The 26,949-nt window shown below is 42.5% G+C and overlaps 2 protein-coding genes and 1 long non-coding RNA gene across 21 annotated transcripts in view; 2 read left to right on the top strand and 1 right to left on the bottom strand.

Annotated features, from left to right (window-relative positions):
* Nucleotides 1-13,249, bottom strand: part of LOC110492647 (GRAM domain-containing protein 4) — a 43,004-nt gene extending 29,755 nt beyond the window's left edge. For 4 of the 19 annotated variants that reach the window (XM_090203595.1, XM_090203552.1, XM_090203616.1 and 1 more), the window contains exons 1-3: nt 12,812-13,138; nt 3,525-3,732; nt 1,583-1,706 (exon numbers count right to left, since the gene is read on the bottom strand). In XM_090203595.1, coding sequence (XP_090059721.1) covers nt 1,583-1,706; nt 3,525-3,689 — 289 coding nt within the window. In that variant the 5' untranslated portion in view covers nt 3,690-3,732; nt 12,812-13,138. Of the gene's footprint in view, nt 1-1,582; nt 1,707-1,907; nt 2,141-3,524; nt 3,733-3,943; nt 4,026-4,271; nt 4,361-4,457; nt 4,702-12,811 lie in introns of those variants that run through there. The other 15 variants (XM_090203570.1, XM_090203541.1, XM_090203578.1 and 12 more) reach the window with 11 other exon arrangements.
* LOC149985162 (uncharacterized) lies at nt 7,326-8,089 on the top strand. The gene is made up of 4 exons (XR_016487440.1): nt 7,326-7,464; nt 7,564-7,609; nt 7,756-7,882; nt 7,976-8,089. It is a non-coding gene; the product is annotated as an uncharacterized LOC149985162 (long non-coding RNA).
* A 142-nt stretch (nt 13,250-13,391) lies between the features above and the next one.
* Nucleotides 13,392-26,949, top strand: part of LOC110492633 (plasma membrane calcium-transporting ATPase 1-like) — a 47,973-nt gene continuing 34,415 nt past the window's right edge. The window contains exons 1-2 of the mRNA XM_036951841.2: nt 13,392-13,587; nt 18,366-18,446. The gene's annotated coding sequence lies outside the window, so the exon portion shown is untranslated. The remainder of the gene's footprint in view (nt 13,588-18,365; nt 18,447-26,949) is intronic.

Here is a 26,949-nt window from a genome sequence, read left to right as displayed (position 1 = left end):
GATGTGAAATGAAGGACACACACACACACACACACACACCTCTTCTGTACTTTGATCTCCTCAATGTGCGAAATGTCAATGATGACAATAACGGCCCAAACGTAAGCATCATTTAGTAGTGATATAGTCACTCACAGATACTATGTACGATCACTGACCTAGATGGGGTAAGAGGAGGCTAACACTTAACATTGCCAGAGGGTTATAGGAGCCAGTAATTCTGCAGCCAGGAGAGCCCCGAAAGAGAGAAAACACCATTTGTTGGCTGCTTTTCCTTTACTCTGCTGTCAAACTCATCCCAAACCATTTCAATTGGGTTGAGGTCGGGTGATTGTGGAGGCCAGGTCATCTGATGTAGCACTCCATCACTCTCATTCCTTATCAAATAGCCCTTACACAGCCTGGAGGTGTTTTGTGGGTCATTGTCCTGTTGAATAACAAAATAATGATAGTCCCACTAACCGCAAAATAGAAGGGATGGCGTATCACTGCAGAATGCTGTGGTAGCCATGCTGGTTAAGTGTGCCTTGAATTCTAAATAAATCACGACAGTGTCACCAGAAAAGCATCCCCACACCATCACACCTCCAGGTTTCACGGTGGGAACCACACATGCGGAGATCATCCGTTCACCTACTATGCGCCTCACAAAAATTTCAAATTCGGACTCCAGATCAAAGGACAGATTTCCACCAGTCTCATGTCCATTGCTCATGTTTCTTGGCCCAAGAAGGTCTCTTCTTATTATTGGTGTCCTTTAGTAGTGGTTTCTTTGCAACAATTCGACCATGAAGGCCTGATGCACGCTGTGTCCTCTGAACAGTTGATGTTGAGATGTGTCTGTCACTTGAACTCTGTGAAGTATTTATTTGGGCTGCAATCTGAGGCTGGTAACTCTAATGAACTTATCCTCTGCAGCAGAGGTAACTCTGGGTCTTCCTTTCCTCTGGCGGTCCTCATGAGAGCCAGTTTCATCATAGCACTTGATGGTTTTTGCGACTGCACTTGAAGAAATGTTCAAAGTTCTTGACATTTTCCGGATTGACTGACCTTCATGTCTCTTTGCTTATTTGAGCTGTTCATGCCATAATACGGACTTGGTCTTTTACCAAATAGGGCTATCATCTGTATACTACCCCTACCTTGTCACAACACAACTGAAAGAAATTCCACAAATTAACAAGTCACACCTGTTAATTGAAATGCATTCCAGGTGACTACCTCACAAAGCTGGCTAAGAGAATGCCAAGAGTGTGCAAAGCTGTCATCAAGGCAAAGGGTGGCTACTTTAAATAATCTAAAATATATTCTTATTTGTTACACACTTTTTTTGTTGCTACATGATTCCATGTGTTATTTCATAGTTTTGATGAAATAAAGAAAGTGTGTCAAAACTTTTGACTGCATGTGTGAAAATGCCCCAACAGACACATGGACAGGAAAGACAGATATCCAAAGCTGCTGTGAAGATTGTGCAATCAAACAACAAAACGTGATGATATCCCTTTTTGCAAATCAAAGACTTCCGGCTAGAGGTCTGACAAACTATCACCTAGGTTGAAACATAAAGTGCAGTACTCACGTAGGAAGTGCTTTTCCAGTAAGGCAATTTCCAGGTGGCCTTTCAAGTCGTTGAGTCGATCTGTCTCAGCCCTCTGGTAGTCCTGGATGGCTGCAGCAGGCATCGTAAGTGTCCCTGGACCAGCCTGGATGTGGGCAAACACACAAATGCAGGGGTGAGTGAAGAAGAACAACCTCCTTGCCGATGTGAGCTACCGTAGTCTCTGGTTCAAAACACCTGCACACAGAACCTCAAAATTCTGATATTGCAAAGCAAAGCAAACACACACAAAACACCCAAACAAACAAATGGAGGCAAGCTGACTGCAGAATTAATTTCACCCTACAGTTTCTCCCTGCACCCTCCAGCCTGGCTCAAAAACAGCAGTATAATCCTGTATGCCTAGTATCATGACCCAAAGCACTGATAGAGGAACAAAGATTTTGACAAAGAGAGAGAAACAAAGGAGATTGAGATGGTGAGAGTGCGCAAGAGGAAAGATTGAGAAAGTGAGTGTGAGAGAGAGAGAGAGAGGACTGCTACAGTGAGATAGCCACTAGTGCCAACTTGTACGACACTACTCAGACAACAGAGCTGGGAGAGGCAAAGTCGATTTCATTTCACATCCTCTCAGCAGGAGGAGAGACCGCTCGTGTCAGAAGGGTAGAAATCAGTGCAATAGCAGATTGCAATAGTGCCGCTTGTAAAATGATGAGAATAATAGATGGACTTTAACCCTGTCCCTCTTTGCACCATTAACCGGAGAAGCAGTGACGCGTTTCACTAGGTCTACTAGCTGACAAATGTAATGTACCTCAATGTATTCCATCCGTGTAAATTAGACCTCAACCTTAATTAGATATAAAAGAGCTGAAGTGCATCAAAAGTGGTAAGTAATGACAGCCAGTCCTGCTACGCGGGTAAATACATCTATTTGACACGAGTTCATAAATCGATTAAAACATAATGACAAAGGTGTCAAGATTATGATAAATAACCAGAGTGAGAAGAACCACACTATTCCTGTTTCCATGAGAACAAGCCCAAGACACAAACAAAATGTGTCACTGTACAGTACTGAACTGGCTGAAGCCCAGTTTCCCAGAACCAAGACGTCTGTGGTTAGACATTACAGGGGCTGTGTTGAAGCCCTAATTCCACTGCACATAGGCGTTCCAGGTCAAAGTTTGTTTGAGACACAGCCACCCTAAAAAGATCAACATCTCCAACTGTCTTCTCTTATTTAGACTCGACGTGCAAGTTGGGTCTTGATATTTAGGAACCAGATCGGCTAGCTGAGCATTCGCACCAGTGGCAAGTTTTCACGTCTTTTGTGTGCATCTGTCAACAACTTTGCACTTTTTTTTGACATTTCATAAAGAACGCAATCAATTTCACCCAGTGTGGAATGATATCAAATAACTTTTGATAACTTTGATCGGTGTTAAAATGGGGAAAACATGCAGTCAACTTTTTCCCCTGAGTAGATCTTCAAAGATCAAGCAGTTTGATCAACCTCTCTCCACAAAAATATGAACAGCAACGCACCAGAATATGCAGTCAAATGAAATAGTAAGATGAAAAATATAGCTGTTCTTCTAATGTGTTCAGGGATGTTGAGTTGGCGGTAGGCCTTGGCACATGTATAGTTTGACTAGACAGCGGTTGTTAAGTCTTTCTCTCCATCCTCGCTTGAGTGAACTACATCAACAGGAAGGGGGTTGAATAAACATGAAAGCCATGTATCAAAGGGGGGACATTTTGGCTTAAACCCCCCTCCCCCTCCCCGAAAATGGAAGCGGCACCTTGGCATGGCGAGTGAGTAGACTTAACAAAGTTATCTGTAAGATTCCAAACTAAGTTAGGAGGCAAATATCTGTTTTGTTTCAGTGAGAATTAGTGAAGTGAAAGAGTCTGAAGAGATGCCAGTTCTGTGGTTCTATTAATACTGATATTCACTTACAGGGTCTTGCAGTTCTTCAGTGTCTTTCATTTCAAGTGAGGGCCGAGGCTTCATCAGAATCTCTTCGCTACATTCAGTGTCAGATGTGTTGGGCGAGTCGCCCAAATCCAGAAACACATCTGTCCGCTGGCCCCGGAACCGGATTTTGTCCAACCGCTTAAGCATGTTAAACACAGTCGTCTTTATCTTAACATGGTGTATGGCATCCCTGTAGGGACAAAAAGGAAGAAAGACACAGGTGGTTAGATTAAAATATTGTACCGCCAACTCACTGACCAGGATGTGTCTCCATAAGGCATTGTATTGTCATTGTTAGGTTCTAATTATCAGAGTAAATACTCAGACACTATGAAAGCTCAAAACAAGTGTATTCTTCCCAGAGGATCGAACAGCTGAACAGACAAAGACATGGTTCCCACCCGTGGTAGTATACATAACCCACTTTGGGTGCAGTCTCCTCCTTATCGCTAAACATTGCATCATTATTGCTAGGCAGGGAGCTAAGTAAGCGGGTTCCTCCCCTTATCAGTACAGCCACACGTGACCGTTTTCCCTGCACTCAGCCCCCCCCCAGCTTCATTATGGCACCCCTCATGTCTCTTTTATAACTAATGATTAATAAATAGCTCAAGCTCAGAAATCCTATCATCATCATTAATAAAAATATCGGAAAATGATACATCTATATGAATATGACCAATTCTAAATGCCAATATAAAGATTCCTGTGCAGCAATATAATACTTACATGTGCAATCCACAAGGACATTGCATTCTAGCACAGGCATGAGGAGGGAGGTATGAACAGCATAGTCATCCACATACAGTCATTCAATTCTGCAAGAGTAATGGGCACACAGCATGATTTCATTCCTATCAATTTCCTACAGGAGAAATAGAACCCTCTACTCAAAATCAGTAATGAGACACTTACCGTAGAATAAACTTGACTCCCATCACTTCTCTACATGATTAGACAATTCTAAAACGATGACAAAATAGCCAAATGGTGGGCAGGAAGAATGTCTATTTCTTCTACCTTAACTTTGATCCCTTTTCATCTAGAATCTATTTTTCGAAGTATTATTCTTTCCCCAAAACTTAACTTGCTATACATGTTGCACCAGCAAAGTAGGGCCAGAGCGGTGTGAGACCAATGTGACTGAGGCGGTGTGGGTGAGTTGGGCAATGATTTTAGGGCTGGGTCGTTCCAGCATTATCTCTTTACTCTATGTAGGTCAGACAGAATGCTGGACCCTTTAGCCTCTGCCCAGAGAGAGAGATTGAAAGAGAGTGGAAAAGAGAAAAAGGTTGAAGGAGAAAGAGAGATGTGGTACATGGCCAACTTGCATCATTAATTAGGAGACTAGGCACCCTTTATAAGACGAGAGGTTTAATTTAGGAGGGTTTTGATTTGAACAAAACTTTCCATACATATTTGCCCCTGGTTAAATATACTTTTTGGACCTGAATGCAAAAACATTCCGGAGATATAGAGGTGCCCAAAGTTCACCCATTTTGCATATCCCGCAATACAATAAGACATCCATGTCTGCATCACTGGAAAAGATAAATGGTTGAGTTTGATATATAAGCTTACAAAAAAGGTTGACAAACTATTTGATAATGTCAACAAAACAATTTTACTTTTTTCAACTTGATTGAATTCCACCTGTGGTAAATTCAATTGATTGGAAATTATTTGGAAAGGCACACCCCCCATCTACAGTATATAAGGTCCCACAGATGACAGTGCAAGGCAGTTTTCAAATGCACCGTATGTGTGACACATGTTAATGTTTTTAAAATGTATGTAAATTGGAGTCTTTTGCCTGTAATGTATTTTTCGTTGTGTATCTGACCGCAGTAAGACTAGCTGTTGCCAGTGGCGTCGGCTAACGGGGATCCTAATAAATCAAATCCAAATCCCAAAGGTTCTCAACTATAAGCACAGCTTACTGGTGTGACCATGTGAAATACAATCCCGACACTCTGTTTTATCGTTTAATAATAATTGCTTGCGATAAGGTTTTCGAAACATATGGATCTTATCTTTCATATCAGCAAGAATCTTTCAACAAAAAAAAAAGATACACTTGCTGTAGCAGGTTTGCACAGATCCATACGGCTGTGACTCCAGCCGACAAAATACACTTCCACTACACTTCTTTCCCTAGTACACTTACACACAGGTGTAGCACGTCTTCTGTAAACAAGCAGCCAAGGACTAGAGAGTGTATTTTTACCTGGAGTTCTTCCCTAATTGTAGGCTACTACTTAAACCACTTTTAGTATAGTAAACAACCAAATAGTTCAAGACTATCTTACTCCCTCTGTTTAGCACATGGCCTCACAAGTGAATAATTAAAGAGACAGGTGGGGCTTAAGAGGGTGTGAACAATGTTGAATAGGTCTAGACAAAGTAGCACTCCAGTAGGTGTACCAAAACATTCAAGTTTATCAACTTTCAAAGCAGAATTATTTTCCCATGACATATCATTTTGTAGCTCTGTCTCTACTTTTATCCAACATTAAAAAAAAATTGCAGGCCTCCCGAGTGGCACAGCGGTCTAAGGGACTGCATTGCAGTGCTAGCTGCAGCACTACAGATCCTGGCTGTGTCGCAGCTATCCGCGACCGGGTTGTCCTTGTCCCATCGCGCTCTAGCGACTCCTGTGGTAGGCCGGGCGCATGCACGCTGACACGGTCACCAGGTGTACGGTGTTTCCTCCGACACATTGGTGTGGCTGGCTTCTGGGTTAAGCGAGCATTGTGTCAGGAAGCAGTGTGGCTTGGCGGAGTCGTGTTTTCGGAGGACGCACAGCTCTCGACCTTTGCCTCTCCCGAGTCCATACGGGAGTTGCAGCAATGGGACAGGACTAACTACAAATTGGATACCACAAAATTGGGGAGGAAAAGGTGTAAAAAAATGTTTATAACAAAACCACATACAAAAGAAACTGACAAAGGGTGGCTACTTTGAAGAACCTCAAATATAACATATATTTTGATTTGTTAAACACTTTTTTGGTTACTACATGATTCCATGTGTTAGTTCATAGTTTTGTTGTCTTCACTATTATTCCACAAAGCAGAAAATAGTAAAAAAATAAAGAAACACCCTGGAATGAGTAGGTGTCCAAACTTTTGACTGGTATTATATATATATATCAGTATATAAACACTTTTTCCCTTAAAAGTTATGAGGTCCAAAAGGCACCACATCAAGATAATGTGTAATGTGATGTAGCATGTCAGAGGAAGATGTGTGTAGCTCACGTTAGCTAGCTACCTTGCTAACAACAGCTAACTGTAGTACATTGGCATTTAGGTCAATACAGGACAGGATCTTGGATAGTATCTTCCAAGCTTATCATAGGATGTAGCCAGCTTGCTTTCAATGATGTTTCAACTCAAACTGGCTAGCCAACTTGTTTCAACTCTGACAAAAAATATAACTAACTCAGATTTGCAAGTTAAGTAGCTAGCTAGCATTTCGGCTTCATCTTCTAACCCAAAACATGCCTGTTCTCATTAATGTTTGTGTATTTTCTAAGGCAAAAACGAATTAAGGATGGTACTTGTCAACTAAAAATACAGCTATGGCTCTGGCAGCAAATATCAACATGTGTCAGCAAGCAATGTAATTACAGCTGTTTGCATAGTCATGGCATCAGCGTCACTGGCCTGAAACGATTCTGTAGTTACAGTCTCTCTTTTAGCATATAAATTGTTTCCAAACTAGAGAAAGTTATTTTTCCTCGCTATATGTTTATTGGGTGATACTTTATTCCATTCACAGGCCAAGTACAGAACCTGGTGGATTTATTGTTCAGCAGCGTTGTGGGAACCCTGCTAACATATCAAGAGCTGTTACAGAAGGCTGAGGCAGTGGCCAGACACCAGTCCCACTTCAGAGTAATGGAGGACACTTGAATCAGGTTGGGCACATTTGATCTGGTCAATATAGTATCTATCCTGGAATTCACCTAACCACCATTAATCATGTAATCAGTGCTATATGTCTTGTATGTTGTAAGGTGTCCCCTTCCACTGTCTGTGCCACTGGACTACTCCTGGGCCCGAGTTAGTAATGCCAACCAATCAGTAACACACTGGCATGTGTCCCTTGTGAATTAGCATCTCTGATTGACTATGTTCAACCGTGTATTTACATGTGGCTTCCATGACGGTATGGTGGCAGTCTCTCGCTCTCTCCCTCTGTGCTATAGGAGCTGGGTTGGATACAGGAGCCAAAGTCAGGCTCATTCATGACCAGTATCTGTGACGAGGGGCCTGGAGCTGATCTATGCTACCATGCCCATCAGGCATTGGCAAACACCTCAGAAGGGACAAAAGGTGATTGCTAATAAGACAGTACATCACAAGTGTTTAATAATATCACCCTTTTGATACGTGTCACTCATCAACCCTTCCTTGTTTTTTCAACAGATGGGCAGAAGAGATACTTTTGAAATGGAGTCCTGAAACAGGTTGATACTGATGTCTGAATTGGGAGAGACCTTACACTCAGCATTAAAATTATACAAGACATCTATTACTTTTTATCGTCTTTTGTTATTATTGAGTCGAATGGTACTATCAAACATTAGTGGGTACTTCTTTCTTACACGTGACACCGTACCGGAAGGTATAATATTTGCACATTGTTATATTAGCAGAATATGGTTTATTCTACATGAAACTGTCACAACTTGAAAGTTATCAAAACACTGTTTAGAATATCTGCATAAGTTGAGCAATTACACTCTTCTCATATTACTCTGTCGGCTACGGACCTATTCAAAGCTTCCTTCTGGCGGAAGCTTTGAATTAGACAGCCTACGGAGTGGTATTAGAAGAGGGTCATCCTCTTGCATCTTACACCTGTATTTATTGAACTCTGCCTGCTGGACCCATGGTTTGAGGCAAATTCAGTCATATCCAGGATAGAGTGTCATGCATTCCAGCCCGCTTGCCACTTTCTCAACCACTGGAGACTTGAAGACAGAATCTCACCCAGAGAGCTGTGCATATCAGTGTGTGCTTAAGGCTTCAGTTTGGCTGGTGCCTAGCCGAACTCGGCTAGCCGAAAGGAAGGAGTGTGCTTACAAGACCTTCACTTGAAAAATGAGAAAAAAAGCAACCATAGTACTGTTTGTTCATTTTGAGACGCTGTAGCTAGTATACACTTCCTCAAAAGTCTGAATTAATCTAATTAATCTAACTCAAGAAATCGGTCATTAATTTTGACGTTTTTGCGGAGCAGATCTTAGTCTCGCAATTTTACATCTAACTAAGATATTTGGTGCAGTATTTCACCAAGAACTGAATTAGCTTTCCATCTTGAGATGGCGAATCAGTCTGGAGAGGAGAAGTCCTCAACTTCAAAACTGTATTCTCTCCATAGCAAAGCTAGATTAGCTTACCTCACTATACTCACTACTGGTCTTGTTTGTTGTGATTGAATGCCAAAGACACACCCAAGAAACAACCACATCAAACCACACCCTCAAGACAAGTCTAGTTTGACTTTTGTCATAGCTGCAAGGATTTTTAAATGAGCATTGATGAAAAACAAGGCCAAATCAGGAAGTGCAGTCGCCCTTTAACAAAACTCCCCCAGCCAGAAGATAACTTCATGAATAGATGCTAAAGTCTAAGAATGGACTAAGGTTAACCATTAATCTTTTCTGAGTTAAGGGGTTTGACATATGCAGCTAAGCCCTACCGATTGAGAGAAAATCATGAGCAGAAAGGTGTGATGGCTGTGTCTGTGCACAAAGGCAAAGTAAACAGAGCAATGAGAAGACTAAAATCCTAAAAGCCCATAGGGTAAATCCATTTGAATTCAGTCACTTTTTGAAAGCAGCCCTTTTGATTTGAATGATACATTCTATAGATATTTGCCCATTGTAGATGTACTCAGAAAGTAACTTTTTGGACCTGAATGCCATACCCCACCATACCATCACTGGAAAAGATAAAGGGTTGAGTTTGATATCATTTAAAAGCTGGAAGAAAAAATGTTTTTTTTTAATAAGACAAATTGTAATTTTCTAAACTTTTAACAGCAATTATCAAAAAATGCTTCTACTCTGATTTTTTCCATATGTTGTAGCTTAGACCCTATTTTACATAATCTAAGGTTTTGTGTTGTGCCCACTCTTGAATGCACGGTGGGTGTCATGTTATGACTGATAAATGTACTAAAATTGGAAGAGAAAGAAATTGACATTTCTACTTTCAAATGCTACCACCAACAGGATTGGGTGTCCACACATCAGAAAATGTTGACTTGAATGGAAATATCCATTTTAAATTATACTGTCAAACTCAATAGGAAACCAATTGAAATGATAGAAATATGGATAATGAATAGACATGATCATTTAAGTTGACGCTCAATGGTGGGTGTGGTAAAAATGTAAATAAAAATGTCAATGGTATACCAACTAAATTGCAGTGGTCTGAAGGGATAGGTCCATTCTATGAATTATATTTATAAGATTGAAATGAAACCCACCCTGTACTCAAGAGCATGTTGTGTCTCAAATAATGACGGGCACAACACAAAAACCTCAGATGATGTGAAATAGGGTATACGCTACAACATACAGTGCCTTCGGAAAGTATTCAGACCACTTCACTTTTTCCACTTTGTTACGTTACCACCTTATTCTAAAATGGATTAAATAAAAAAAAATCCTCAATCTTTACACAGTACCCCATAACGACAAAGCGAAAACATGATTTTAAAAATCTTTCACATGTATAACAAACAAAAACTGAAATACCTTATTTACATAAGTATTCAAACCCTTTGCTTTGAGACTCGAAATTGGGCTCAAGTGCATCCTGTTTCCATTGATCATCCTTGAGTTGTTTCTAAAACTTGATTGGAGTTCACCTGTGGTATATTCAATTAAATTGGACATGATTTGGAAAGGCATACACCTTGTCTATATAAGGTCCCATAGTTCAAAGTGCATGTCAGAGCAAAAAACGAGCCATGAGGTCGAAGGAATTGTCTGTAGAGCTCTGAGACAGGATTGCGTCGAGGCACTGATCTGGGGAAGGGTACCAAAGATGCCTGCAGCATTGAAGGTCTCCAAGAACATAGTGGCCTCCATCATTCTTAAAAATGGAAGAAGTTTGGAACCACCAAAACTCTTCCTATAGTTGGCAGTCTGGTCAAACTGAGAAATCATTGACCCGATGGTCACTGACAGAGGTCCAGAGTTCCTCTGTGGAGATGGATGAACCTTCCAGAAGGACAACCATCTCTGCAGCACTCCACCAATCAGGCCTTTATGGTATCGTGGCCAGAAGGAACTCTTTCACCTGAATGCCAAGTGTCACTTCTGGAGGAAACCTGGCACCATCCCTACGGTGAAGCACGGTGGCGGCAGTATCTTTCCGAATTAACTGTATGTGAATATGAAAATACGTGCGTTTAGATAATTGATGTTAAAGGTTTAAAAAAATCTATTAAAATATTTTTTTAGAGAAATAATCCAATTATTTGAGAACACTTTAAGCTTTTAAATGATAATCAATCAACCGTTTATCTTTTACAGTGATGAAGACATGAATGTCGCATGGTATGGTGGGGTATGAAAAATGGGTCAACTTTGAGCCCCTTTATACACTGAATGTTTTGGCATTCTGGTCCAAAAAGTACATTTCTGACTGCTTCTTCCATGAGCAAATATGTATGGAAAGTTGTTTAAATCAAAATGAATGCTGACAAAAAGTGGTTGAATTCAAATGGATTTACCCTATTTTCAGTCCTTGCTGATCAGGAGGAAAGGGAGCATAGTGCAACTTTCTTTTCTCTCACAAATCCAATGACTTTATCATGGAAGATGTAAAAGGTAAAGGTCTTATGTGACAGTGTTGTCACATTACCAAAATGTTTACATCGATACCGGGTTTGGTATCACGATTTTCAATACTATCACGATACCACAGCAAAAAAGGCATATTAACCAAAATCAGAGAATGGCACTTGAGCCAGAGAGAAACTGTGCTGTTTAATCGTTGGGCAAATGTTGAGTTCAATATCATTCAATTTTACATGTCAACAATTTTCAGTGACAGCCATGTATGCATTAATGAATAAATCATATAATCAATTTGACTTTGGTAACAGTGATCATTTATTTTAATGGTAAATTTCTATTGGGTAAATCAAGCCTGGGCCTATTCATAATACAGTTGAATGCATATTCAATAGGTGTGTGTGCAAGCATTGAGTTATTGAGCTTGTTTTATTGTACTGATCAACAATATCTGCATAAAAATAGCTTATTTTACAAAAGTGCCCACTATCTCGAATCAGTAATGTGGTCATTCACGAGGTGGCCTGTGGAAGCCCTATTCACAGACACAGTCAGTTCGCTGAAGCAATAGATCATCTTTGGGAGAGACGTGAGAGAGACCCATTAAGTGAACGAATAAAGTTTAGGCGGCAATCAGATTTGAAATCAGCATATTTTGCGCTACAATGTACAAAGTTAGTGATTTTTTTTCTTCTTATGGTGGGTTGGGCCAAGATGGAGGCGCGTAGTGTTCAAAACTGCACCCCTTTTAGTGATCTAGTGTAAATGTATATCATTGGGTGCAACACACTAAGAACCACTCCCTGAACAGGAGATCAAGCTTATAAATATTAATGACAGAGAGGCAGTATGGTACATGTTGTTTGGTCCTTTAGGTTGTACTGTCTTTGTTAATGGTCATTATGTGTTTTTAAATGGGCCAACAGACTGAATTATGTAGCTGCTGGGCAGATTACATCGCCACATATCACTGCAAAATGAAATGTAAAAATCCGAACGTTCAAGTGCAAGACGTTTGGATGAGGGTTTGTAGAAACACATGTACAAACATCATTTCGTTATACGATGTTGCGCCGTCACCAGCTAATCTTGATTGAAGAACATTGTTACAGTGTAACGTTTGATTGTTTAAATATTGTAAAGCAGACAAAAGTAGCCAGTTTTAGTCGTAGTAGTGGCTAACACAAAAGTAAAAGGAGGCAATGGTACATATAAGAAAGACATTAACATTAGGTTATGCTAGGCTAAATTATAGAATTATATCAAAAACTATAAATGTGGTCAGGGGAAGGAAGACACGTTGTGAAAATATCATGTTCTCTATGAGAGCCTGATATCGAATTAAACCAATATATGTTGGTGCCACGAGAAATCGCACAGGACTGCGCCTGTTGCTCTTAGAACTGAGGTTAAATAAATAAGAACCTGTCAGAAAGTTTCTTACCCATAACGAAATCAGCAACAAAGTTCCATTAACGCTGTTGTTAGTCCGTCGGTCGCCCTTTCTCACCTGTCAGTGTTTCATAGACCAGTGTGCTGTGGACAACAATAGCGGAATCGGCGGTTCGCCTTCAAATTAAAAGTCACCCATTGAAACTGATGCAATTTGACTAGATGATGCTATACAAGGTTAGACTGTTGTTATTTAAGTTCAGCAAAAGAAAACAATTAGTTATTTTGACACAAAGTAAACATCAATTGGAATCCCAGCTAGCACCAGGACTCTAGCCGAACTCGTTTGAGTGAAGCCATGCTTGTCTGAGAGTCAACTACATGGCCGTTGATGTAAAAATGTTATACTTTAGATTCATATTGTAGAGGGGAGTGGAGAGGGGCATTTTCACCTCTCTGAAAATGTAGGCCTATGGAGGTGTCCCAATCCGGGGATTCTCGAGTGTAGCCCATGAAGATCTCCCACACCGCATGAACCCGAGGGGGGCGCCAAACCTGGACAGGTGGATCACGTCAGTGACTCAACCCACTCAAGTGACGCACCCCTCCTAGGGACGGGATGGAAGAGCACCAGTAAGCCAGTGACTCACAGAGACAGCAAGGGTGGTTCGTCGCTCCAGTGCCTTTGCGTTCACCTTCACACATGGGTAGGCAGACCATTCCATACAAATGGAGCTCTACAGAAGAAAGCCCTGCCTCCAGCTGTTTGCTTAGAAATTCTAGGAACAATAAGGAGGCCTGCGTCTTGTGACCGTAGTGAACGTGTAGGTATGTACGGCAGAACCAAATTGGAAAGATAGGTAGGAGCAAGCCCATGTAATGTAGGTTAGCAGTAAAACCTTGAAATCAGCCCTTGCCTTTACAGGAAGCCAGTGTAGAGAGGCTAGCACTGGAGAAATATGATCAAAATTCTGGGGTTCTAGTCAAGATTCTAGCAACTGTGTTTACCACTAACTGAAGTCTATTTAGTTCTTTATCTGGTAGCCGGAAAGTAGAGCATTGCAGTAGTCTACTCTTGAAGTGACAAAAGCATGAATTTACTTTTCTGCATCATTTTTGGACAGAAATGTTCAGATTTTTGCAATGTTACAAAGATGGAAAAAAGCTGTCCTTGTAACAGCCTTGATATGTTCAGGGTCCAGAGTAACACAGAGGTCCTTCACAGTTTTATTTGAGATGACTGTACAACCATCAAGATGAATTGTTCAGATCCAACAGAAAATATTTTTGTTTCTTTGTACTTAGAACTAGCATCTCTGTTTTGTCCGAGTTTAAAAGTAAAACATTTACCGCCATCCACTTCCTTATATCTGAAACAGTCTTCCAGGTAGGGCAGTTTTGGGGCTTCACCATGTTTCATTAAAATGTACAGCTGTTAACATTATGTTTCCGAATGACATCACCAAGAGATAAAATATATAGTGAAAACAATAGTGGTCCTAAAACAGAACCTTGAGGAACACCGAAACTTACAGTTGATTTGTCAGAGGACAAACCATCCACAGAGACAAACTTTCCAACAAAGAAATTGAGCGGAATGGGAGATTCGATATAGGCCGATAGTTTTTTTTCTTGGTCAAGGTTTATCTTTTTCAGGAGAGGCTTTATTACTGCCACTTTTAGTGAGTTTGGTACACATCTGGTGGATAGGGAGACATGTATTATGTTCAACATAGGAGCACCAAGCAAAGGAAGCAGCTCTTTCAGTAGTTTTGTTGGAATAGGGTTCAGGATGCAGGTTGAAGGTTTAGAGGCCATTACTATTTTCATTAATGTGTCAAAATGTATAGAATTAAAAACCTTGAGTGTCTCCCTTGATGCTAGGTCCTGGCAGTGTTGTGCAGACTCGGGACAACTGAGCTTTGGAGAAATACGCAGATTTAAAGAGGAGTCCGTAATTTGCTTTCTAATAATCATGATCTTTTCTTCAAAGAAGTTCATGGATGGATCACTGCTGAAGTGAAAACCATCCTCTTGGGGAATGCTGCTTTTTAGTTAGCTTTGCGACAGTATCAAAAATACATGTTGGATTGTTTTTATTCTCCTCAATTAAGTTGGAAAAATAGGATTATTGAGCAGCAGTGAGGGCTCTTCGATACTGCACGGTACTGTCTTTCCAAGCCAATTCGGAAGACTTCCAATTTGGTGTAGCACTATTTACGTTCTAATTTTCTGGAAGCTTGCTTCAGGACTCGGGTATTTTCTGTATACCAGGGAGCTAGTTTCTCATGACAAATGTTTTTTGTTTTTAGGGGTGCAACTGCATCTAGGGTATTACGCAAGGTTACATTTAGTTTCTCAGTTCGGTGGTTAACCGATTTTTGTACTCTGACGTCCTTGGGTAGGCGGAGGGAGTCTAGAAGGGCATCAAGGAATATTTGGGTTGCCCAAGAATTTATAGCATGGTTTTTGATGATCCTTTGGGATTGGGTCGGAGTAGATTATTTGTTGTGATTCCAAACTTAATAAAATGGTGGTCCGATTGTCCAGGATTATGAGGAAAAACATTAAGATTCACAATATTTATTCCACGGGACAAAACTAGGTCCATAGTATGACTGTGGCAGTGAGTAGGTCCGGGGACATGTTGGACAAGGAGAGGCCTCATTTATCACAATAAATTAATCAGGCTTAAGCCATGTTTCAGTCAGGCCAATCACATCAAGATTAAGATCAGTGATTAGTTCATTGACTATAACTGCCTTGGAAGTGAGGGATCTAACATTAAGTAGCCCTATTTTGAGATGTGAGATATCAAAATCTCTTTCAATAATGACAGGAATGGAGGAGGTCTTCATTCCAGTGAGATTGCTAAAGCGAACACCGCCATGTTTAGTTTTGCCCAACCTAGATCGAGGCACAGACAAGGTTTCAATGGGGATAGCTGAGCTGACTACACTGACTGCTAGTGTCAGATCCCACTAAGACTCCACTAAGCTGTCAGGCTGGCTAACAGCCTGTTGCCTGGCCTGCACCCTGGCAGCCTGGCCTGTAACCTGGCAGCCTGGCAGCCTGCAATCAACGTAAGCTAAATATGATGTGCCTGTCCATGGTTCTGATTTCTGTGTGCGTGTGTGTGCAAGTAGAACATATGTTGACTCACCCTACCTGTAGAGATATTCCAATGCCATCCTCCTCACTTTCATGTTGACGAAACAGTCTATCACTCTGTCATACAGTACACACTTGTATTTTTTGTTGTCATAGGTTAAAATGCCTCAAATGCTTGCTCGCTAGCCTAACTTCCATTCATGAGCAATGCTAGCTAGTTAACATTAGTATTTTACATCAAAGTACATATTGAACTTCCATCCTCTCAGGCCAGGGGCACAATGTATGAATGTATGGTTGGATCAGAATCGGCGTTATAATCATTGGCTAGTACAGAGAATTAAGTAAAACCAGAAGTCCAAACCCCTATCTTCCTCCATGGCTAATTTAGGAAAGGACCAATTTTAGCTAGCTGGCAGGCCACCGGAGGACAACAACACAAGGAGATGCAACAATTCAAGTTTCTATCAATGACGTACAGTATGCTCTCAATGCGGTTATATAGGAGTGACACCAAAAATTGTCAACTTAACTCTATTTCATGAACTGCATTGTTGGTTAAGGGCTTGTAAGTATGGTCTACATCTGTTTTATTCGGCTCATGTGACAAATAACATTTGATTTGACATCCAAGCTGGCTTCCCTTGACACTTTTTTTGGGTGCACCAGGACCATTCACAGTTGAGTTCGCTCAGTTTTGGCAATTTATTTTGGATACTTTTTTCGTCAAGGGAGGCCAAATGCTTGTGCTTCCCTTGTATTGCATTCAACGCTACGGGCGGCAACAATGTCATACTCGTTTGGGCCAGACGGTATGAAATAGATGGCCTACACGTAGAGAGAGGGCGCTGTATTGCTTGCTAGGATGCCTTATCCTGTAACGGTTCTCTTCGGGTGAAGTAGAGGCGGACCAAAATGCAGCGTGGTGGTTATTCATGGTTTTTAATGAAGACGCTACACATGAACAAACTAACGAAAACAATAAATGTGCGAACTCAAAACAGCCCTATCTGGTGCAAACACAGACAGGAACAATCACCCACAAACACAGTGAAACCCAGGCTACCTAAATATGGTTTCCAATCAGAGACAATGACTAACACCTGCCTCTGATTGAGAACCATCAGGCCAGACATAGAAATAGACAAACAAGACATCCAACATAGAATGCCCACTCAGATCACACCCTGACCAACCAAAACATAGAAACATACAAAGCAAACTATGGTCAGGGTGTGACAGTAGTACCCCCCCCCCAAGGTGCGGACTCCGGCCGCAAAAGATGACATATGTGACATATCCGGTGAGATGCATTCAGCCTCTTGCGAATTGAAGGAAAATTATGAAACATAGAGAGGCAAAATATCAAATGTTTGATGTCTAAAAAATATTGGTCAATTTTTTGGGGGAAGCCTGGCTTCTCTTGGCATCCATGAATACACACCACTGGTGATGGGGTTGGCGACGGCAGTGATGAGGACCCAGGCCCAGCGAGTGCATAGGTCAAAAGGTGGTGTACCCTGAGGTGAGAGCCCAGATTTTATGCATTTCCTTCATTTGCTGTTATTACCTTCAGGCAAATCTTGAAATGACCTCAATGTATCCGAATAGGAGCAGGGGCATTTTTAATCGACACCAGATCGATCGTCAGCCATTTTCAGTCCTTTTCTTCTTCGTCTGTCATCTAACTAAAAAGGTGGAAAAGTTATGAAACGGTATGAACATTTCATATCACGATTATAGTGACCAAAATTATCCCGGTTATCAGTATTATCGCAGTATTGTTAAAATGTGCTGGGAATGTTCAAAAAGTACTGATACACACACTGAAATCATTTAGTCAAGTTTACTATTGAAAATCAACAACCATCAAATTAAATTATTAGCACTATGCACTTTGTGTGCATTAACATTAAATTAATAACATTAACAATGAAGATGACACCATGTGGCCATGAGAGGTAAAAGTTTCCCTAGTGCAGCTTTAATACACTATAAGTGAATTGGTCAGAATACGTGTGACTTGTTCAAATAGGGGGATTAGATACATGAAGTGCTTTCACTTCTAAACGGTGAAACAGATATGTATGGAAATAAAGGTGACATTATCTACTGTCACCTCATATGAAACAGTTGATCTGAAATCCAAAATGCTGGAGTACAGAGTCACATTTAAAATGTTAGCTTCACTGTCAAAATAGATATGGTGTGGACTGTATACTCAATACAATCTAAATCTGATACCTCACTGTCTGTCTTTTGACTGATACTGCTTTTTAAACTGGTCTGGTCAGTCTACTCAGATATTTGTACTATACATGTTTCTATCATCAAGCAATTCTTCAATCATTTGTCATCGTTAATAATGATACACCAATTATGTATATATATGGCAGGCTTCAGGACACTGATGTATCTGAAAATGTTGAAAGAATATATATTTTCACCACCAAAAGAATAGCAGTGTGGTTTTAATATGATTTTACTCTTTGCAGGCTGTCTAGTCACAGAGGAAGGCTGTGCTTCTCTGGTCTCAGCTCTGACGTCAAAATCGCTTACACCTGAGAGAGCTGGATGTGAGTAACAATGACCTGAAAGATTCAGGAGTCAGACTGCTTTCTGCTGGACTGGGGAATCCCCACTGCAGACAGGAGAAACTCAAGTATGTAGAGTTGTGTCCAGTGTGTGTATGTGTGTGTGTGTGTGTGTGTGTGTGTGTGTGTGTGTGTGTGTGTGTGTGTGGACACAAACACACACAGGACACAGTGGAAAACACACATCGGACATACACACACTGGACACACAGGACACACACTCAGGACACACACACACACACTGCGGGACAGGTACAGGATGGCAACAACAACTGCCCGAGTTACACCAGGACTGCACAATCCCTCCATCAGTGCTCAGACTGTCCGCAATAGGCTGAGGGAGGCTGGACTGAAGGCTTGTGGGCCTGTTGTAAGGCAGGTTCACACCAGACATCACCGGCAACAACGTCGCCTATGGGCACAAACCCACCGTCGCTGGACCAGACAGGACTGGCAAAAAGTGTTCTTCACTCACGAGTCGCGGTTTTTCCTCACCAGGGGTGATGGTTGAATTCGCATTTATCGTTGAAGGAATGAGCGTTACACCGAGGCCTGTACTCTGGAGTGGGATTGATTTGGAGGTGGAGGATCCGTCATGGTCTGGGGCAGTGTGTCACAGCATCATCGGACTGAGCTTGTTGTCATTGCAGGTAATCTCAACGCTGTGCGTTACAGGGAAGACATCCTCCTCCCTCATGTGGTACCCTTCATGCAGGCTCATCCTGACATGACCCTCCAGCAATGCCACCAGCCATACTGCTTGTTCTGTGCGTGATTTCCTGCAAGACAGGAATGTCAGTGTTCTGCCATGGCCAGCGAGGTAATCTTTCTCAACAACCCAGCCTTTCCGATACCGCTGAGGGGGTGTTGGTGGTGGAGGTGCTGCTGGTGCTTTGTGGTTCTTCCCTGACTTGTGCAGCTGCCAGCTTCAAGGCCTCCTGGACACAGCTGTCAGTGTTAACTTTTGCAGCCTCAGGCTCATCTGAAAAGCTCCTTTTGACATAGGGGTCAATGTAACAAGCCATGTGCATGACTCTCTTTGCCTTCTCTGTTAAGGTCTTCTCTCATTACCCTTTTTATCTCCTTGGTCAGGGATGGCTCCGTATCCTTCTCCACCAGAACATCACGGGTGATGTGGTCCAGAACAGGCTTGATGGCTGACAGTGTCACTCGTGTCTCTGAGGCAAGTGCATCTGTAAACTTCAGAGGTTCAAGTAGCTGGCACAGTTGCTCCATGACACTTATGTCGGAGTCCTTGGGCATCAGCCATGTTCCTCTTTCTCCAGCCAGTGTCGCACAGACTGGCTGCTGTTGGCTGAGGAAACACTCAAGCATCTTGTGTGTAGATCCCCCATTGGGTTCCCACATCATGGATCAGAGCTTTCTGTGGCATGTTGAGGGCAGCTTACTTTTCTCTCAGTTCCCTCCTTCTCTTCCAGCTCCGTAAGAAGCCTTGGACCAGATGATGGCAGGCCTTGACTTAATTTTCAGAGCCTTTGAGATGGCCAGGTTCAAATGATAGCCAAAGCACCCAAGAGCACCCACAGATCGAAGAACTCTTCAAAAGCCTTGATCATGTTTGTTGCGTTGTCTGTGGTAACGCAGACCAGGTCATTCTTGCAGGTCATATTCTCAAAAAACTCTGATGTTGTGAGCTGAGTGATTCTGGGAAGAACTGTGTTTTCTAGGCAGTTTGATTCCAGTTGCCAGTCTGGGGTGAGGTGATGGATAGTGAAGCTGATGTAGGGTTGACCAGCCCTCTGGTCCAGAAGTCAGTAGTTGCAGCAAACCATGTGCCTTGAGCCAAACTTTTCCCAACATCAGCTTTAGCCTGGTTGTACAGGTTTGGGATTTCAGTCTTGGAAAATAATGTCCATAATGGCACTTTGTAGTGAGGCACGGCAACCTTCATCAGCCTCAGAAAGCCAGGACTCAACCATTTGAAATGGCATCATGTCCTTTGCAATGTAATATGAAAGGGCTGCAGTGAGGTCTTGAGCATTTTTTTGATGTGGGTGCATAAGCAGCCTGCCTTTTAAATTCTTGCTTCGGTGCCTGTGTCCCAACTGTAGATGAGGGACCAGTAGCATCATTGGGTTTGTCTGCTGCACGCCCAGTCTGTAAACAAGGGAATAGCTAATGTATTATTATTATCATCATTATTATTGGTGTTGTTACATTATAATTATTATTAACTCACTTCTGTGTTGCATTCGAGTATATGCAATGGCTCCATGCACAATTTACATAAATACAAATGAGTCTTAAGTAGACAGTGATAGTAATTTAAAATGAGCCCAACAATTGACATAAATACAGGAGTCTATAGTGTTTCTCCTGTTGGATCACTTTTACAACCAAGTCGAGGACTGCCGGATTTTAAATGAACAAAATATGTTGGTTGGGTGACTTAACTACATAAACGTGTTATCGTGTGCAATGAGCGAATAGAGTCTGCAGACACACAGGACACATACAGCAGCAGCAGAACAACGCTTCGTGTTTTTACAAGAGTAGGTAACACTGAACGCTTCAGTTTACATTATTGACAAGCTATTAGCAAGTTAGACAGACAAACCATGACGTTTTCCACCCATTCCAAAGTCCACACATCATGCATTGAGCTAAAAGATAACTTACCTTGCATTCGCTATAAAGTAGTGGTTTGTGGTCACGAAGATGACTCGAGAGATTTGAAGTGTTGCCCCCTTTCGCAGCAATTTACTTTTGCATGTTCTGCAGACAGGGTGACCATCTTCGATTAAGTTTCTCTCAGCACTCTTGTAAAACCCCAAATACGACCACACTTCAGATTTAGTCTTTTTAGAAGGCAAAACTCTCCCATGTTTTCACACCTGCGTCAGACAGTTGCTAACTTTGGTTGATGCTGGACAGTACTTATCGTGAGTTTTTCAAACCGTGGTAATCAAACACGGTTTCAATGATAATTAAAATTTGTCCGGTAACCGTTTCATCCCTAGATATCACAACAAAAGTTACTAGGCTATATGACCCTTCCCGTCCTATATGACCCTTCCCGTCAAGAGAAGTGTCCACTAATGCTGTTCGGGACACACATTTCAAAGCAACCCTCATTCCAAGTATTAAAGGGAAATAATATTTTAAAATAACAATTTTTCAACTTCCTCATCTCCAGCACCACTCCAATATCAACATACAGTATGTGAAAATGGTGCATTTCTATGTTTTGTAGTAAAAACAATTGAGGAAGATAAGTTTTTCCATTGACATCATCAGTATTATTTTGGTTATTTTAACCAATTGTGAGTAGGCATTGCCTACTAATTGGCTGCAAATTGTCTACTTGGTTGATGATCGAAACACTTATCTTTATCTTTTTTTACTACAGAACATAGAAACACATTTTCACATATGTTGATGTTGGGGTGGTTTTGGAGATGATGAATATGAAGTGGAAAATTGGTGAAGTTTCCCTTTAACGTTGAACTCCAGCAGTGGCGGCTGGTGGGAGGCGCTATAGGAGGACGGGCTCATTTTAATGGCTGGAATGGAACGAATGGAACATTATCAAACATATGGAAACCGCATGTTTGACTCCGTTCCATCAATTCCAATCAAGCCATTACAATGAGCCCATCCTCCTATTGCCCATCCCCACCAACCTCCACTGAACCCCAATAAATAACATTATCTTATGGCAAACGATGCAGGAATTCCATACACAAAAGGGGCAAAAAACGTTGAAGTAGGGAAACAATTTACCACGCCAGTAAAGTTAATGGCTCTCTTTGTTGTGATGAATGTTACTGTTTTCCTCTAGGTTTAGGAAATATTCAGAGCCTCATATGTATTCCATTGCAATATAAATTGTGGCCTAGGCACTTCTCGCAAAAATGTTTTACAATTTTAGAGAAACATTCCAGGTGTTCAACCATGGCCACAAGTAGGCAGTATCACATAATATTTGCCAGTATTTTGTGAGGTCAATGTATTTGATTTCTCCCAACACTGCATGCAGATTGCATTTGATTTGAGAAAGGATGATTGAAAGTAAATGAAATTGATATATTCTCCCTAAAACACAGTGCAACAATTGGATGCAGACACTTCTTCTCTAGTAGCCTACGGTGTACTATGTAAACGGAAGCAGTAAGTACCCTTCGTCAAAAGTCATTTAGCAGACTCTCTCATCCAGAGTCCCTTTAAAGACTGTGGTGTAGACATTAAAAAGCTGTAGGGAGTGCATGCATTTTTATACTGGTCCCCCATTAGAACTGAACCCACAACCCTGCAATCACCATGCCCTACCAACTGAGCTACACAGATTATAATGTGTTAAGGGTGAAACATCCCTTTAAAGACTGTGGTCCAGACATTAAAAAGCTGTCCCTCTCAAAATACAAACAAACATGATTTGTCCACTTACCTTGGCTAAAATGTATTGGGAAATTCTCATTTAGATCCTGATGGAGTGATTTTCAATACATTTGCTGAATGACAGAATTAGAGTGAATTGAACCCCCCCAAACCTGGTGATAAACCATCAAATCCATTTGACCGTTGATCTTTGCTCTCCCTTCAGCACATTAGTTATTCAGCTCCACATTTTGTCAGTTTGAACAGCAACAGTTTGAACATGTACAATAACGTCAGAAACGCGATCCTGTTCTCCTGTTACCTGATGAAACATTGGCTTTCACTGAATGTTAATGAGACGTTTCTAATGCCTTTCACACCCTCTAGTCATTACCTGGACTGCAAAACTGGACGGCAAACATGTGTCCATGACCAGTTCCTTTGATTAGCAGACAGGTTGAGTGGGTAAGGTGTGGATTCATTTGATGCCATGGTTGCCACCATACAATGTGTGTTGCCTAGTGATGCTGTGTGGGGGCTAATCTGTGTGCATATGTCCCTAAAAGTACTGATGCTGTTTTCCTCTAAAATTATTAATCTTCTTCAATGGCTTTGTGTGTGCGTGTGTGTGTGTGTGTGTGTGTGTGTGTGTGTGTGTGTGTGTGTGTGTTAGTAGTGCTTCTGGGGCAGACATGAGTGCTGCAGCTTTGTGCCAGAATATTTACTTTAACTTAAAGACAAGCTATGGATTTGTAATTGCTAACAATCCTTAGTTTTAAGCTAACAACAGCTTTAGGCTTCCACAAGCTCCATGTCCGATGCACAGACAAAGATTGGTTGACTGGCAAGGTAGGGGAGGTGCGTCTGTTAGATTTAATGACATGCTTGCTTACCCACATATGACCATGTTTCGTGTACACAGACATACTCCACACTGACCAGCAGGCCATGAATTCTGCATGCCTAAAAAAGCATGCATCTTCAGTCAGTCACTTGGTATAACACAATATGGGGAGCCAACAACCAATTATATTCACCTGAAGAAAACTGAAATCACTCCCAATGGGCCAATGAATACCTAGTATGCCCTTGAAAGTAACGCTTTCCTGGCTATAATACCGGGGCTCGCATCCATTTCCTAAATGCTTCTCTCTTTAGCTCACCTGAAGGAAGTAGGTGTTACGAAATCACTAACTAATTTACTAAACATATGAAGACTAAGGAATCGTCTCTGACTTAGGCGTCTGTTAGTGGGGAGAGAGTACTCGTCCCCCTAGATGTTGCAAGTTTGGGTCTTGGTATCGGTTTTTGTGTTTGCTAAAAGCTAACTACTTTCTGCTCTGCTTGTGTAGCTAATGTTTCCTTGCTTGGGTAAAACCCCACTACTTTCTGCTCTGTGTGTGTAGCTAATGCTTCCTTGCTTGGGTACAATTTGTGTTTGCTAAAACCCCACTACTTTCTGCTCTGTGTGTGTACCCAAGATGGCCAGTGGTAAGAGTAATTTCAAAAAGCAGAGTTTGAACCTCTGACCGTGCCCTATTTTTAGGAAAATTAAAGATGGCTTTGAGTGCTGTGCTGTTTGTCCTGAAAACATGCTAAGGAGGCTTTCGCTCATGAGCCAGTTTCGCCAACAAGGTTGTTTGGCTCAGCTATGAAGTCCTTACAGGCCTGTTTCGAGGAGAAACAAAAACAGGACGCAGCTCTTCGGGTCCTTTTTCTCATGAAAACCCTTTACGGGGGCTGCCCGGCAGTTCCTATTGTGCGAAGGGTCCAAGCCAGAGGCGGGTTGCCCCGGGCCAAGGGGGCGGCTTCAAGGAGAGTTTTTGACCATCTTGGTGCTTCTGGGCAGCGGGGGACTTCTTGGCACGGACACTGTGCTGGGTCAAAGGAGCGCGAGGTGAAAGCTGATTCTGTGCACCGCGGGGTAAAGAGCAGACCTTTGCATACATAGCAAGAGGCCGGGAGAGTGGGCGTGTTCTCAGGGTGCAGTTACACCATGGGAGATGAGGACGCTGACGAGGGTGTATGGTCTGCAGTTCGCTGTGCATCCTCTTCCTGCTTTTTGTGGCGTGATTACATCAATGGTCTTCCTGAGTGACGTAGCGGTCTAAGGCACTGCATTGCAGTGCTAGAGGTGTCACTACAGACCCAGGTTTGATCCCTGGCTGTATCATAATGGGCCGTGATTCGGGAGTCCCATAGGGCGGCACACAATTGGCCCAACATCATCTGGGTTTGGCCAAGGTAGGCCGTCATTGTAAATAAGAATATCCCTGTTGTGCCTACAGGTGTTGTCTCCTTGAAAGGACCCGTGACTGCTGTTGCAGGGGGTTCTCATGGTCTGAGAAGTGTCCCGCTGGTTGAACATGACAGATGCTTCCTTACTGGGATAGGGAGTGCTGTGTGTGGGTTACTTGGAAAAGGGGTGCTGAATATCAATTACCTAAAGCAGTGGTCACCTACCGGTCGACCGCGCGGCGTTTCTAGTCAATGAACAAAAATGTCTGTAAAAATCCACCAATAAAGCCTTGTGTTCCAATTTTTTTTATCATCTCGCACTATTGTTGGTAGGTGCAACCGATTCAGCTGCCGTTTGCACCAGGTAGGGGAAGTGTTCGGATTTTGAAAAATGTCATGTACCTGAACAAACTTTGCCTCCCTGGTTGGCCTTAGAGCAAATCGAGTGCACTTACCGCTGGCCAATCGGATGGCTCAGATTACCGTGTCTGCAGTAACATAGCTATGAGATTTAAAAAATGTTCAACCATGACAAGAGACAGTTAACGAATACAGAAAAGAGCTGCTGGTTTTATGAGTGAGTTCAAATTTGTCAACACTTTTTATTTGTAACAAATGTGCTGAGAGTCGGGAAGCAAGTACAGGGAGTGAGTGTTTAATAAATAAACGGAACATAAAACCATAAACACGAACAACACACTGACATAGAACAGTTACTAACACCTGAGTAAAAAACCAAGGAGAGTGACAGATATATGAAAGGTAATCAAGGAGGTGATGGAGTCCAGGTGAGTGTCATGAAGTGCTGGTGTGTGTGGCGATGGTGACAGGCGTGTGTAATAATCAGCAGCCTGGTGACCTAGAGGCCGGAGAGGGAGTATACGTGACTCCCTCCCTGATGCGCGACTCCAGCCGCAGGACACTGACAAAAGGGACAATCCCGAGGATCAGGAGCGGACTGGTCACCTCTGCTGAAGCGCGGGAACCTGCTGAGCCGGCTGGGGCGTGGGAGCCCGGCGACCTAGAGCGCCGAAGAAGGAGCAGACGAAACAGTACCCCCTCTGCGATGCGCGACTCCAGTCGCAGGACGCCGACCAAAGGCACGATCCCGGGGATCAAGAGTGGACCAGTCGCCTACACCGAGGCACAGAAACCTGACAAGCAGCCTGAAGCGCCGGAGCCTGGCGAGCCAGCTGTGGCATGGGAGCCTGCCGAGCACACCGAGTCTTGAGAACCTGACGAGCTAGCTAAGGCATGAAAGCCTGACGAGCTAGCTGAGGCATCCTCGGTAGACTCGGAAACAGACGCTTGGACTATCAACTGAGTCTAGACACCTCGAAGTACTGGCTGAGGCATGAAAGCCTGGTGAGCTGGCTGAGGCATCCTCATTTGCTCCGGCAGCAGAACCCAGACCAGACATGTGCTGGAGTCCAGGTGTGTGTCATGAAGTGCTGGTGCGGTGACGATGGTGACAGGTGTGCGTAATAATCAGCAGCCTGGTGACCTAGAGGCCGGAGAGGGAGTATTCGTGACATTATTCAACACTTTTATAAGACAAAATGCACATTCTCAGGTTAAACGAGTTTCACCTTTTCAGAGGTCTTTGGATTTTGATGTTCTTGCAAGAGCTTTTTAAGCAGGGCCTTTCTTTTCCACATTAAAGGTTTATATGGCAGCCATCTCGGCGTGTCATGTAGGGATTGACGGCTCTCTCGGGTGCTCCCGAGTGGCACAGTGGTCTAAGGCACTGCATCTCAGTGCTGGAGGCATCACCACGTACCCTGGTTTGATTCCAGGCTATAGCACAACCGACCGTGATTGGGTGTCCCATAGTGCGGCACACACTTGGCCAAGCGTCTTCCGGGTTTGGCCGGGGTAGGCCGTCATTGTGAATAAGAACATTGTTCTT

Source organism: Oncorhynchus mykiss, chromosome 2, assembly GCF_057628025.1.
Source record: "Oncorhynchus mykiss isolate SJ-2025 chromosome 2, ASM5762802v1, whole genome shotgun sequence".
NCBI lineage: Eukaryota > Metazoa > Chordata > Actinopteri > Salmoniformes > Salmonidae > Oncorhynchus > Oncorhynchus mykiss.
Note: the sequence above shows the minus strand (reverse complement) of the source record. Positions and strands in the feature narration are given on the sequence as shown.